The 15,907-nt window shown below is 42.7% G+C and overlaps 1 protein-coding gene across 1 annotated transcript in view; it reads right to left on the reverse strand.

Annotated features, from left to right (window-relative positions):
• The window catches only part of PPP2R5A (protein phosphatase 2 regulatory subunit B'alpha), a 41,864-nt gene extending 32,569 nt beyond the window's left edge, over window positions 1-9,295 (reverse strand). Inside the window, exon 1 of the mRNA XM_085054859.1 lies at window positions 8,436-9,295. Within this exon, the coding sequence (XP_084910985.1) occupies window positions 8,436-8,586 (151 nt within the window). The 5' untranslated portion in view covers window positions 8,587-9,295. The remainder of the gene's footprint in view (window positions 1-8,435) is intronic.
• Between the last annotated feature and the right edge of the window lie 6,612 nt (window positions 9,296-15,907).

Here is a 15,907-nt window from a genome sequence, read left to right on the forward strand (position 1 = left end):
ACATTACAAATAAAATTTATTTATTTTCCCAGAAACTGAAGAAACACCCATGTTATTTTCACATGGCAGTATTAGCACTAAGTGCAATATAAAAACACCCTTAATTTGTAACCAAGGGGTAGCTGTCAAACATTATTTCACAGAAGTACAAAAACTCATTTCGCAGTTAATTTAGCACTTAGCTGTTTTAAATGTGAAGAAGATGCATAGAGGAGTAATTTAACAAGAAATGTGTGCCAGAGGAAGCAGTCAATCTAACTTTTCAAAAGACAAGGAAAACCCACCTCTTCCCCTGAATTCCTGTGTAAATCTGTGTGGAAGTTACAAGTACTGGATTAACTCCTTAGATAAATATATACTTTACAAATTAGCTAAACCAGTGTTTCTTACTTTTCAAAGTCTTCTCAGACAAATAATATAAGGAGATACTTTATAATTATGTTACAGTAGCAAGAACTATGATTAAATTAACAAAGGGAACACAGGTGAAATCCTGGTTGTGCTGCATTCAGTGACCTAACTCCCACCATCCTGAATGAGAACGGATCATCCTGAGCAGACAAGTATCAAGCACTTGCAGGACCTCTTTGTTTAATTTAAGTGAAGTAGGCATTTAGCCTCATAAGTAAAAGGTTGAGACAATTTTTTCACCAATTTTAACCATACTCTAACAGTTACGCTCTTTCTACCAAAAATTGTAAACATGAAGTGTACGGTAATGACAGATCCCGCACTTGAAGTGCTCTCCCATTTGGCAAAATCTCTTGGCTATTTTTAAATTCAATTTACATCATTTTGATGTATTCGGTTTCTTTTGATCCTGCTTCCTACTCTTAAGGGAAAATGAACAAATATGTATTACCAAACGATGTCCTTCCTGACTTTACTGTGGGACCAAGCCCATGTCTCTCAAGAGGGTTCTGATATTCACATCTTAACTTTTCTTCTCAAAACAATAACTCTTTTCCTACAGAATCCAACTATGCTGAAATGCACAAGTTTATCTCCCATACATAATTCAAAACATAAGTTCAGTTCTCATTTGTTGCTTTACATACATGTGGAATCAAAATTTTTGCTGCTAAACAAAACTTCAGTTTTACATGTATGCCATATTTTAAGCACAGAATTTTTAATGGAAAATATGGTACACTTTCAAAACGTTTTACACAATTACACTAAATTAGAACTCTTTTTTTAAGAAGACAATTTTTCCCTATATTCTCCCATATAATTTTACTTGGGACAAAATTAATAAAATAAAAACTGTGCATTTGTATTTTGAAGGACCAAGCATTTACAAAAACAAAGCAACCTATTAAATCACTTCTAAATATTCACTTGTTTATGCAGTGATGCACTCTGCTAATCCTCTAATACAAGTATAGCAGAAATAAAGCTGTTTCCCCCTTCATATTTAGACACACTGCTGTGACTTTTTATTCCTGCTCTTCTTCACATCAGTCTTCCAGCCCCACACTATACTGTCCTCCTCTAAACTTGCTCAACCCTCCTCTTCTTTCAGTTCTGAGAAAATCTACTGTGCTGCTTTCACTGTCTTGTTACCCACAGCTTGTCAACTCTCCAAGCGTGTGATGGTCTCAGATATAAACTTCTAATCAGCAATTTGAAACTTGTATAACATATGGAAAGCTTCTCTCTTATGGTAGGGAGTATCTTTACTGTCTTAAATTCTCAGTGTTTCAAAAAATGACTTATTAGAGATATAACATCTTCCTTTTGCAGCATTGTTCTTCAGTATACATGCACAAATATAATTTTTGCTGTTACTCCTACCCTGACCTCCCAACTCCACAGCAAAATTTGTATTTCTCTTCTGAACCCTATCATATCAACAAAGCTGACAAAACCCATCCATTTCACCAAAGCTTCGCTTGGTAAGGTGAGAAGAAACAATGGCAAAGAGAAGAAGCTTAAGATGAGAATGAGATGCATTGACTTTTACTATTGGGAAAATACATGTAACAGCACAATTTTTATTTTTTAATCTATAGTCTTTTCACCATATCTATTGCAGCAATACATGCTACTATTTTAGCAGGATACAGGTCTGCTGAATCCTGATCAGACTGCTGTTTGTTTCCATAGCCCTCATACCCTTAAAATACTGAGGCTTAGTATCCTGCATTTGCATTTTACCAGCCTTTCCTGGCTTCACTTCCCACTCCCATCCCCAAATGTACAGATATGCTCTCCTCAATTTCAAGTTCTCAAGAAAAAACATCTCATTTGGTGAAGCAACTCATCTGCAATCAATTCCTCATGTCACATATGGAACAAAACCCCTATGCCTGTGAAGCCTCAGGAAGATCATGGCAAGCTCAAAACCATTGGCTGCAATGAAAAGTTATGAAGAAATTAGAACAGACTATGGTAAGAAACATTTCCAGAAAGTTTCACAGCCAATAGGAGCATTGACACTCCAAACACTGAGCTCCCTGCAGCCACTGGAGAAGTGCTAGCTTCTGTCCTCTCTTCCCAGTTAAGCTTCTCCATCAGCTCACCAGTTCCATACCATCCCTCCCCCTGGGAGTACTCCTAGGCTCTTGCTTGTAGAGAATGACAAGTTTTCCACACACTCGGCTGCTGTCCTAGCAGTACTACAGACAAGAAACCCATGGAAAGCCACATGGAGCAGCCTCACCCAGCATGGCAGATGGGAACAGCACAGCAGATCCTAAAGGATCTGTACACAACAGCTTAGGAAATACCAACTCATCCACCTTCCTGCTGAGCTGCAACTCCAATTGGACCAAACAAGAATTTGGACCAAATGACACTCATTTGCATTAAGAACCATGTGCTAAGCTCCAAAGTACAGCAACCATTAAACCTCAATACAGCTTTTTTTTTTTTTTTTAATATTGACACTATACAATTTCTTTTTCTTCTAGTCTTCAAAGTAGTTTGAATTGGTTTTGCTGAAACTAAGAAAATTAGCCTGAGGAACAGTTGTAAATAAAACTGTCCATACTTGGCATGGAAAACTTCAGTCCAAACAGCTCAGCAATGTTGTAAGCAGCTGAGAATAAGGTCTCGTGAAAGAAAACTGAAGGCAACCTTAACTGTGATGAGTTCTCCTTTTAAGTCAGAAATATACCATGAAATAGGCCTCTTGTAGACAACATTATTCACTGGCCACAAAGTCAGCAAAACCTGAGAGAAACTAGTTCTGTAATTGTCTGATACAATCAGTGATTCAGACATTAAAAAGAAGCTGTCACCATCCAGTTTCTAGTAGAGAATTTTGCTAAGGGAGTCCTCTAAAACAGGTGTTATTTACTACCTATTAATCTAATTCAGCTCCAGCTCCAACCTCCCAAATGCACATATTGCTGTGAAACCATAATTTTAACCTGCTAGATTAAAACAGCAGACAGGACAACAATGGTATAGAAGCTAAATTTTATGGTCTTCTCAATGAAGTGTCTTTTTTTCATCAGAACACAACACATAACCCCTTGGTGCTTAAAAGAAATATTGATCTGTCCAGAACTGCTGGTATGACACCTTTTCGAAAGCACTGAATGATTTTAAGATAGATAGATGTTAAAAAAGCCCCCAAATCTATAGACTGAAGTAATCATCTTCTGATCAGATAGCCTGCAGCAATGACATTCCATCTGTACTTCCTACAGCAGCTACCATAAAATTCAGCACCTGCAAAACTACTATCTGACTAAACCAGAAAGCAATGAATATGGAAAAAGAAATCTGATACTAAGCTGGCACACAGAAGATGTGAAAGATTTAAATAGAAAAGTTCATGTGAAGACTGTCAATAGGCTCTATATTTAGGAGTTGCTCTTGATGGAAGTATATTCTAAGACCAAAAATTCAAGTCTACGGATAAAAAAGGTCAATTTGTTAAGAATTAAAGACTAAAATGTTCCGCTCCATAAACTAGGAACAAGTTCCTTAATATAGAAAAAAATTCAAACAGCTCATTTTTCATGGAACTACTACAGCTTTTTCATCTATTATAGGTTGTTTATTTCTTCAGATTGCAACTTCACTAAAAGGGAAGTTTTGACTACTTCATAGTGAACCCTGCTGACATTATAATAAGAGTTAAACAAACTCCTCACAGAACATCCTCATTCGTCATCTGAAGTAAAGATTCTCACTTTTAAGGAAAAACTCATACAAGGTGATCACAGTTGCAAGGGGTGTTGAATATGAAAGGTGGAGGATGGGGGACTACAGAAGAGGAAATAACAATGAATGATGAGGGATACAAAAAAACAAGTGCAAATCTGAAAGAGAAAACTGTCCTTTCACTTACAAATATTTATTAAGGCCGTCGTAAAAGTAAACCATTCTAAAACTTTGAAGCACATTTTCCCTTGGGGAGCAAAGGCAACTTAATATGACAAGAAAATTCCTCTCAGCTGTTTTTAATTCCACTTATTTATGTTACTCTGAAGCATACACTATGTGACCCAAAACCAGTCAAAGTTTGAGGTTTGAACTGATCCTCAGATTTAATAACATCGAAATTTTACCTATAGGTAAGGTTATTAGGCCTCCCTGTAACACTTCCACAAAAGCTTAGCTTGAACACAGCAACTGGTTTTCAGTCAGACCCAAGCTCTATCTCAAGGGTTTAAGTAAAGGAAATACCAGAGTTGGCACCTATTTTAAACCCTGTGTCTGAATGCTGACACTACACACTGGGATGCCTTCTTAAAAATGTCTTATTCCAGTACACTCCACCTCTGTAACTCTCATCCCCACAGAGATCACTGTAACTATTTCTAGTCCATGGCTGAAAGATTTCTGGACCACTTTCCAGTTCTTCTGCTGAGAGGGTGAGAGGCATCAGGAAATGTTTATTCTTTCCAGCTGCAGCTGACATGTTTGGTACACAGAAAAAAATATCCATTTGCTTTACAACCTGACAGACCATATTAACTATACTAAATAAAAGCAACAAGTTGTGTTTTCTTTTCACCACTTCCCACCGGTATTTCTACATGCTTCTTCAACCAAAAATGACAGAGACAAGCATGCATACATCTACTGGAGAGAGTCAGACCAGGTTCAAGATCAAGCTGTGTATTTTTCAAAAATGAAGGTAACTGCCATGTTCTATTGTAGTTGCGTAAAACAATTTCCTATTGGGACAAAATTATCACTTCTTAAGACAACAACAATAACATTGGAAGGAGATTAATCAATCTTTTTTTTTCTTTTAGATATAATCACTGTGTCCTCAGTATTTCTTACTCAGTATTTAAATAATACAGTAAAATGGACACTCTCCTGAGTAACACACACTTTAGGAAATCTGCTAAATTAACTGAAGAACAAATTACTAATTTATTTGGAGTAGCCTACATCAGTCAGGTTTTGCTGAGCTTTCATCTAAACAGGACAGATATCATCACACACAAAAATAAGCTCAATGTTAATGACAACACATATTCTTAGCATCCCTCCCCTCAATCTCACTCCTCCAACAACACCTCTGAAGGGAAGAGTTCCTGCTGCTGGGGTACTATTTGGGATGGCTACACAGCAATAAGAGATGTGATCTATCACTGCCAGGAGAAGAAACACACAGCCAAACTACAGAATTTTGGTAATTCAGAGCAGCAGTACAATTAACTGCAGAAATATGTACTTTTAAGATTATCTGTCTAAAAGCTTTGAAACAATACAAGTCTAAAAGTGTGTCTCACAGTCTGAGTTGGCAATTTCAGTGGCAAACAAAACAGCCTCTAGAGAAAAGGAAAAATTCCACAACACTCTACCCAATAAGGTAGTTTCTGAAGCTATGGGTAATTTCTATTTCTCTTCTGGAACATCTCTCCCTCCAGTAAAATAGATGCAAGTGTTTTAGGCCAGTCTGACAAACCTACTGGGAAGTTTCAGAACACTGTTTATACTTACTTTAGAATATTTTCCCTTAAAAGCAATGAAACAAGACAACACCTATAAACAAAATGAAATATTTTACAGCAACATAATACCAAACTGCTTCTTCATCTAAAAACCTCCACTTTTCTGCCAATACAGGTTTGAAATACCTCAGGTTTAACCATTTATTTGAAGACGTCTGTAAAAGCAAAAACTTATTCTAATTACATAAGAGCATGCTGAGCACCCGTAGGCATTAGTATAATGACTGTACTTTCCTTTTTCAGCCCCTCCCTGGGAATTCTGGCTCATGACTCTGTAGATGATACTACACTAGGCAGCATCTACACTGGCAGCATCAAAACTATTACTGATTTCCATGTCAACTTTAAAGGATAAAGCAAAGCTTCATCTTCCCAAGACTTGTGCAATTAGAACAATTAGTTTTATAAAATGATCCACTTACAGAGAGAGCAGACTCTTTCTAGAACCTTTTTTGGTTTCAGGGGTAGGAAGGTTTAAGAAGAAAAAGGACAGTGGGAGCATCAACAGATGAAAAGAAACCATCCTTTTTCCATAGCTACGTTCAGGACAAATTTAACATCACAAACCTATGGGAGAAAAGCAAGCAAAGGAGTGCTGCTTGACTTTCTGCTAACTGGCTACTTGGGACACTACAGCTCATAAAAGTATATTTTGCCCACAATTTGTGTTCTGAAGCAGGTCTCCAAGGCAAGACTTTACATCTGAATCAGAAGCATGAAGACTGATGGGATTTTCCTTTAAGAACTTAGGGCAATAAGGCGACTAAAACTGAAATAAAACTGTGGATAACTGAAGAAATTCCTCTGCTGGCTTATGGCTTCAAATTTCCAAACATCTGAGCTGCTGATGCCAGGCAAAATTTCTCTGTGTTATAAGTAAGTAAAAAGCTGTAAAATGATGCTCACGTAACTACAAGACTTAATAATACAGAGTTAAAAATCTAATATTAAAGTCCCAGCTCAGCAAAGAATGTAAACTTGGACATTTTGCTGATTTAAGCTGGAATTACTCCCTGCATAACACACGTATGTTTAACTGTTTGCTGGACCACGACTCAAACTTTCTGAAGTCTGCCACCTATGTGCAATATTTCCCAAAGGCCTTTACCAGGTCGAGTGTGGTTTTCTAAAATTCATCTCTGAGGAAAACATATCGTTTAAACAGCAAAGTAACAGCAGAAACTGAACCTTGATTTCAAACTAGTTATCCAGGTTATAAATCCCTCAAATCAAACTAGTGCACCAAGGCAGGAGACAACTTCACAGAGAAAGGAAAGCCCAAAACAAGCAGCAAGAACACCCCTGCTGTTGTTAAAACTAACACCCAAAACCACTGCAACAAACATGCTATAACCAAACAAACAACCCTCCCCTTGCTACTCCCCTGCCTAAGCTTATTTCTAGTCAATAACACTTCTGCTAAGAGCCAGATTTATGATTCATGTACATCTGCCACTCAAAAAGCAGGAAAAAGTGACTGTCTTGAAATACTATAGACACAATTGCAAATGCCATAAAAATCATATTGAAAAAAAAAAACCTTAATAACGAGGAATATTTTAAAGTTTGCTATATCTTATTCAGATTTTGGATATTTGCTTCAAGTCAGGGGTTTTTTTCCACCATCATATGATGCAGCTTCAAAAGCCTTAAGACTTTAAAGCCAGTGGAAGCAAAATTAACATGCTAGGTCACGTTAAGGTAATCACTCTCCCTTATTTTGCAGCTCCGTGACAAATACTTTAATAACAAGTTTGTGTTCTTGGCCCAACAAAAACTTTTTACAATTTTTAAAATACAAAGAAATTTATTCTGATCTTCAAAGATGTAGAAGGTTGTCATGAACTTCGCTTCATTTCTGTGACCTAATGAACTGATCCTTCCCAGACTGTAGCTGCAGCACAGTGGATAAAAACCTTCACTGTCTATTTTCACTCCAGCAATGCCAGCATCCAGAGTTCTCATTCACTTGAGAGTGTTTCCATACAGCACTATGCAGGGAAAAGTCTCCGAGGCAACTCGTGAAGAGCAGCAAAACGTCGTTCAAAGGCCGTCCAAAGGCACCGGTGAGCCGAACGCAACTCCCTCCGGTAACTCAGGATGTTGTGCCACGGGCAGAGTTCCTCTTCGCAAAATCCCCCGTGGGAGGAGCCACCGCTTGCTCCCAGGTTTTAGAGCTCAATTCCCTGCACTCCTGAACTCAACTGGTCGTCTACCTTTTCCTCAGAAAGACCTTAGAAACACCACGCGAAGCAGGCAGAGAAGGGGGGTGGCGAGTTAGCGGGGTCAGCGCCCGGGACAGCGAGCGAGAGCCAAGCCGTGCGGCTCGGCGCTGGTTCGTGCGAGCAGAGCAGCAATTCCTGCCGCGGGGTCCCTACCTGGAAAGCACCGGGGGCAGGGGAGGACACGGCTAAAGGGCAGAGGGTGCGGGGCAGGGGCCAAGCCAGGGCAGGCGGCGTGGGCAGCGGCACCTGCAGCCGGAGGGGAAGGCGAGAGGGCAGGCCGTACCTTTGAGCTGGGGCAGCGGCGAGAGCTCCACCGGGCTGCCCTGGCTGCGGAACTGCGAGGAGCCCTGCGAGCGCTTCTGCCTCTGCGCCTTGCGCACCGATTTCCGTGTGAAGCCATCCACCTTCTCCGCGGCAGAGATGGCCGCCGACATGGCTGGGCGGCGGGGCGGCTCTCCACGAGCATATATTGTACCGGAGGGAGAAGCGGGCGGGCAAAAAAGAAGGGGGTGGAAAAAAAAACAAAAAACAAAAAACCCAACAACAAAAAAACCACCGCCAAAAACGAAGTCCTAGCTGCCCTCACGCAGCACACCGCCGAGGAGAGGAGCGGAGCGGGCTCTGCCGGGCGCTGGGGAGGCTCCCGGGTCGCTCCTCAGTTCCTGCTTCCCTCGCCGTTTCCTCCCCGCGCGGAGCCGGCGGGGGAGCGGAAGGGGGGAGGAGGAGGAGGAAAGGGAAGACAAACAAACAAACCCAAAGACAACTTTGCCCGGCGGGGCGGGGGCGGGCGAGTGCCAAACTTTCCCTCCCGGGGTCCCGCTCTCCTCAGGGCAGGCGCGGCGCGGCGCGCCACGGGACAGGCTCGGCGGCGCTGCTGCCCCGCTCCCGCCTCGTTCGCTCCGCGTCCCCTTCAGCGGAGCCCGCTGTCATCGGCCGGACTAGCCCCTGGGCTTCAGCCGCTCGCTTCCACACGCCCCTTGTCCGTCTTCAGCCGCCGCCGGGCGCTCCCCGCGCCTCCGCCGTCATCCCGTCCCGTCGCGCTCCGCCGGGGGCCGCTGCGAGTGCCGCCGCCAGAACCCGGAGCCGCCAGAACCCCGAGCCGCCGGGCAGCTGCCGTGCAACTTGGCGGAGCGAGCGGAGTTGAGTGGAGGGAGGGGGGAAGGGGGCGGAGCTGGGGCGGAAGCAGCGCCCACCGTTGGCGGTGCCGGATGATTGACGGCTCCGAACAGCCAATGGAGCGAGAGGACCGCGGAACATCCCCCCGCTCCGCCCGGGGAGAACGCGGGAGTCGGGCCGCGCGCAAGGGACCAGATGATTGACAGCCAGCCCCTCCAATCGGCAGGCGGAGAGGCGGGGCGGGCGGGGTTTCCCGCGGAGGGAAGGGGAAGGGGCGGGGCGCGCTCCGGCCAATCCCGCGGCGCACGGGGAGCGGCGCGGCGCAGCGGCGCGGCGGGTCCTGCCGTGATCCTCGCCCTGCGGAGCCGAACGGGGATGCTTCGCACGGGGACACCGTCCAAAAGGTGTTTCACCGGGAGCCGAGCGCGCCTGGAGTCGCGGCAGCGCGCGGATGCGCTCCGTGCCATCTTCGAAGTGCCCCTGACCTTTTTTGTTTGTTTGTTTTTTGCCCACCCTCCCGACACCTCAACACTTCATGTCCTTCTGACATCTCCGCGTGGACCCCGTTGTTTGCCGACGAGCCCTGCCGCGGTGTTTCCCCAGCGAGCCGCAGGCGGGCGGTGCGGGCTGGAGGCACAGCACTGCCTGGAGCGAGCACGTGCTGGGCTTGCAGGAGTGGATGTGCATGGAGCAGCTGATCCTGCTGCTCGCTGCGGGCTGTGCGGCCGTGGGAAACGAGGATTGTGGCAGCCGCAGCACGCCAAAGCCGTGGCTGTGTGTGCACTGCGGGGCTGCACTGAAGTGTGACTTGCAGCGTCCCGTTTCCATATCCAGCCCTGCCCCCGGCTGGAGCTGCGGACACGTGGGAATCCTTGCCGTGTAGCCATTCACGTAGATCTAAGTTTTGTGCACATCAGCACATTTCTTTTTGCTGTGTAGTTTTAGACACCAATTCAGCAAATAAGTATTTGTAGTATTTTAAGCGCACACTCGAGCTGCACAGTAGCTGTGGTAGGGCATAAATACAGTCAGGTAACCATAAAGGTTTGTAAAATGGCTTCACGAGTTGGACTTTATTCTTTATGCGTATAAACCATAAATCAAATGCCAAATGATTATGGCTTTATGTGAGCATAAAAGGCTAAGACTCTGGAAGACTGTTCTGTAGAGACTGTTCTCTCTGTTTTCTTCTGTGACTGTTTTCCTTTGTCAACAGTCGCTAACTTGTGCACTTCCCATCTTTTTTGCTTTTGGTGAAATAATCTTTGGTAGAGAGAGGGAGTGTGGGCCATTCACTTAAGAGTTGGACTCGATGGTCCTTGTGGTTCCTTTCCAACTCAGAATATTCTGTAACTCCTGTCTGCTGAGCTACCTGTGAGAATTTTTTTCTGTACACTTCACATTAAATTCAGGATACAACATACCCAGAAATTACAAAGTACCAGTGTTGTATACTGTTGTATTTCTTGTAATTTTGTAGACTTTTTTATTTAATTTTTTAAAAATATATTGCAAAATCCATTTTACAGACAACACAGCAGTCTTTAGACACTTGTCCTTAAACTGCCAGCTCCTGTATTCATTGCAGCAAGAGAGATCCTTGCATTCCTTACCTGGTTAATTCTCACTTCAAGGACCACAGCTCCTACTGAGAGATCACTGGGGCCAAGCCCCTGTATCGGTGTGTTCCTCTCTTCCTGCCTGCCCTCCAACAGCTGTCATTTTCTTCTGCACCCATTTTTAGAAACTGACACTGCCCAGCATGTCCTGTGTACTGTTTATTGGCAACTCAAGCCTTCCTGCCAGTTCCCAGTGTAAAAGAGTCTACCTTAGAGTTTCATCACAGTTTATTAAGAAAGCCTTATGCAAATTCTAGGGAATGTAAAAATGTTTTTCTGAGGTTTAAAATATTTTCTTCAAGGTTGCTTAGGCTTAGAAATGGTGTTTGAAACTGTGCTTTAAAAATCTGTTGTCAGTTGAAATCCATGACACAAACACCTCCATACATAATAGGTGTAGTCTTGCAATGATGGGATTTTCATATTGACTGCACTGAAATATATTTTCAGACTGTATCTTCATGTATCATTTGTAAGAGAAACACTGATGAAATCTGAGTCAGCTACACAAAATGAAACTTTTATTCTCTCAAATAAATGGGAAGTATTTTTAGCCATTGAGTTTTCTTTTGCCTTTTAAATATAACTCTTCTGTTTCAAATGAGAATGAGCAGCATCTCTAGAGACCAGCTACACTTTCTCAAACTGAAATGGTAACGTTTGCATTAAGTTACACTTGAAGTCAGGGGAATTACATGGATGTATGAAATCATTGGAACATACAGGCCTGTGGGACTGGGGTATTTTGAGTTGAAAAATGAAAGTAAGAGCTGTGAGTGGCAGTGTGAAATAACTGTGTTTCAGAAGGCTGGAGATTGCTCTTCCCCGCTTTCTGCACATACTGCTTCCTACACAGCTGTTGGAGCTGCTCTGAGTCAGCTTCTGGAGCCCCTGGTTTTCCGAGTGTGTTTAAAAGCACGCAGGGACCATGCCAGATTGTAAACTGCTGCCTCCAGATTCAATTCATCGAAGTCCATGATGTCCACAGAGAATGTTGGGAACAGTAATTTTATGCCAAGTTATTCCCACTCCTAGATCGGGGCCCTCAATATGCACTGAAGCCTCAATTCTGCAAAACCTCTCACATGTCTCTAACTTGGAAGAAGGCTCATTATCATTCATGATCATTATTCAGAACGGAGAAGCAACATTCTGGAGCAGATTTCACTGAACGTCACATTACAGTTCTTTTCATTTAGTCACAGAGGATTATTCCCTGCACCTTCTCAGCATGTTTTTACCCAGGAAAAAAAAACCTTTGGAAAGGTGAACAAGAACGTGACGCATCATTAGCTTGCAGAATCCTGGCCAAGTTGGCTTGCAAGCATGATGCTTCAAGTACCAGGTTGCTGCTGGGTTTTTGCTACAGGGAGCTGCCTGGCTGCCAGCAGATGAGGAGTTAACCATAGCTCTGCTTTCCCATTCTTCTATACAGATGCTTGGAGGCCAAGCTGCCAGAAATCTAGCTCTTCTCAGAGACAGTGGGAGGAATATTTTAGTAAAGAGGATGTCCTAAGTGGGTGAACTCTCAGCCAGGAAGGTTTGTGGAGGAAACTTAATTTTATTTCCTTCTCAAAATGAAAGTTCGTAGAGAAGAGCCCTGTTGACTGCAACTGTACTTATATTTACTACCACTCCAGGAGTTTTCCAGGGTATTTCATGGAACCACAGAATGTCCTAGGTTGGAAGGGACCTTAAAGATCATCTCCTTCCAAACCCCTTGCCATGAGCAGGAACACTTCCCACTAGAGCAGGCTGCCTAAAGCCCCATCCAAGCTGGCCTTGAACTCTTCCAGGGATAAGGCATCCACAGCTCCTCTGGAACAGCCTGTTCCAGTGCCTGACCACCCTCATAGTGTTGAACTTCCTCCTAATATGTGATTTAAATCTACCCTTTTTCAGTTTAAAGACACTGTCACTTGTCCTGTCACTACATGCCCTTCTAATAAATCCCTCTCCAGCTGTCTTGTAGATCCCCTTTAGATTCAGGAAGTGCTCTAATGTCTCCCTGGACTCTTCTCTTTTCCAGGCTGAACAACTCCAGCTCACTCAGCCTGTCTGCTTAGGAGAGGTGCCCAGTCCTAGCTTAAAATGCTTTCTGGACTAATGCCCCAGTAAAACTAAGTGAGATATTCACCTGGTTCAGGTTAAATTGTATGTTTACATGCTCTGTAGTCTGTGTTGGGTAGTTGCTGTCTAGCATAAGTGTTCCCAAGTCTTCTGCTTGATAAATCCTTAAATAATACAGCATTAGTTATCTCAGGGCCATCTGTCACCTTCCTCCCAGAACAGAACTTGAAATTCAGGGATTGGAATTCAGAGATTAGTTGGCAAGATCTTCTTTGTAAGGGTCCTGAGTTTGATTTCCTTCAGCATACCTATGAATATGTCATTACAGTCTTTCAAGCTAAATCTATGTATATGGTTATGTGCAGGCAATGGATTGTGAAAACTAGCTCTGATTTATGTGTTATTTTAAAAACCTTTAAATTGAATCTTCTGTCAGACAATCCAGTATGATTGTGTTGCAAATAAAAAATGTATTTTAAGAATTTTGTATGCACAGACACACATACACTGATTATTGTAACTGATAGTCCAATGAAAATATATCCCAATTTAAGTCCTTAATTCTGCTTGTGTCTTGAACTGTCATTTTGGGTGTAAACAGTGCTGTCTGAGAATTCAACAGCAATCTTTCTGGCTCAGTAAGATACAAAGCATCCCTAAGGGATATAGGTTTACAGCTAAGCTTTCAAAGTCAGTTAGCATCTTTGCCATAATGACATTTCCTTAGCAAGAATCCACAGAACATGAGCATATGTGTATTTATTAATCTGTTCTCTGTGATGAAGATTCGCTAGCATTTTATAAATATAAAATGAGTAAAGATCTTCTGCAGAAGTGGATTCATCATATTTTTAAATGGAACAAATGGTACCTGCATACTCTGAAAAGCAAAAATGACACCAAACTCAGCAACTGCCACTGCCAACAACAAAAAACACGGTAACCTTTCCACTACCACTTTCTAAATGCTTTTGTCTGTGGCAAGTCAGACCTCTGTAAATGCCCATGAGCACTATCTTCATCTTTACAGTCTTCTATAAAGATTGTTCAACACAGCATTTAGGAAATAAAAGGGAACTGCTTCTGTCATGAAATGTTTGCATGTAAAAAAGAACACCTGGAAGCCTGCGTTCTTTCAGAAATAATTCCTAATGCTCAGTGAAGGGAATTAAACAAACAAACAGCAAGGTTTAGTCTGTCAGCTTCTCAGCAGGCTAACAAGAATTACTGGCTGCTAAGAATCAGCTGCTCTTGGAAACTTAATGAGTGTGGCAGCCAGAAAAGTACAAAATGTGGCCAAGAGTTGCAAACTGGATATATATAGGCTGCAGTGAAGAAAAAAGAAGAGGATAGTGTTCTCTCCCTAAATCCAAGGTGGAAAGGCTTTGTTATATCAGGGTTTCCAAGCACTTAGATAGTGTAAAATACTTTCTGTGAGGAATTTGGTCTGCATCTAGACTTGTAATTCTATTCCCTTGTAGTTCCATTATCCTCAGAGAATAATAGCAGAAAAGTATTTTTACATTTTCATGTGTCTCTGCTGTGATTTAGCAACTGGAAACAAAGAGCCAAGTCAGCCAAGCAGCCAGTTCTCCACGGCCCACTGGTGACTGGGCTGGCACCCATTGCCTGCAAATCTGCCCTCAAACCAGGCTCAGATCCCAAAAATACCTTTTCAGCAGCATTGTTTAACCTCATTTTGCAAAACCAGAATGAGTGCTACTAGGAAGGAAGAGTCCTAAATATTGATTTAATTAAAATCAATCCTTCCACTCCCTCATTAATGAATGAAATGAAGTCACATGCCCTTGTGGATACTACTGATTGTTGTATGGGTTACAAAGTTTTTGTGTGCAGTTGTTTCACATTTTCAACTGTTTTCAGAGCTGCAAAAGAGACTTGAAAGAGACAGCTGTGGCTTTTATGTAATAACATGATTTCCAGAGCTGGATCTTTGAGGAAAAATTTAAAAAGTAAGGTTTGAAATAGAGTCATAAGTGTGGATAAGCACACAGAAGAGATTGACATGAGCTTTAGGGGAATGTAAATAATGTTTATAGTAATTTAGTCATTTGTCCTTTTGTCTGTGGCGTCCAAAAGTATCTATTTCTGCAAGCAGATGCACTAAATGGTCTTACTGGTGTTTCAGAATGCTGTGCCTCCATGTTAGGACTTGTCTACCTCGGGGAAATGTGCTGCCCTTCCTACAGCAGCAGAGCCGTAGCGGTTGAATCAAAGCAGCGCAGCAATGCCCGTGATTTTTCCTTATGCAGATGTGCTCTGAGTCACGAGGGTAAAGGCAGCGGAGCTTGTTCCTGCCCCAGTGAAACGTGACACTACAGCAGGAGCTTTCCCTCCCAAGTCACCGTCCGGAGCGGGATCGCGGCGTTTCCCTGCGCTTGCTGCAGGATGGAGCACCTTCGGTGACCTGGCGTGCTCTCCTTGCAGCGGATCTGACACCGCGATCACGAAGCACAGACCGTGCGGCAAGCTCACTTAATCCTCCCCAGCGAGCACATGAGCCACAGTTTGCCTTTCAGTCTGTAAATTGTTCTTTTGTTTTGCAGGCTTTACTGAACACAGTTTTATTTCATGTGACTGTGCTATTTATGGAGGAGTAAATATTGCCGGGGGTCTATTTAAAAAGGCCAATGACCTGGATTTTTTTTCCATTTGAATTATCTCCAAGAGTCAGACATGTTTAACAACTGATTTTTTTCCCGCTTGTTTCTGTAGACTGCGATCAGTTGTAACATCTTAGATCAACACCAACTAAAAAGACAAAGATTTTGAGTGAAATAAAACCGTGTGTGGTATGAATGTGATCAGACAGTACGTGACCTTGCCATTTTTGGAAGAGCTGAATTCCATCCTGATTTACCGGTCAACAACATAGCATGGTTTTAACCTCTGCATATTAGCCTTTTTGTACTGTTGGAGTAATTTGAGT

Source organism: Lichenostomus cassidix, chromosome 3, assembly GCF_008360975.1.
Source record: "Lichenostomus cassidix isolate B80296 chromosome 3, HeHo_3.0, whole genome shotgun sequence".
Taxonomy (NCBI): domain Eukaryota; kingdom Metazoa; phylum Chordata; class Aves; order Passeriformes; family Meliphagidae; genus Lichenostomus; species Lichenostomus cassidix.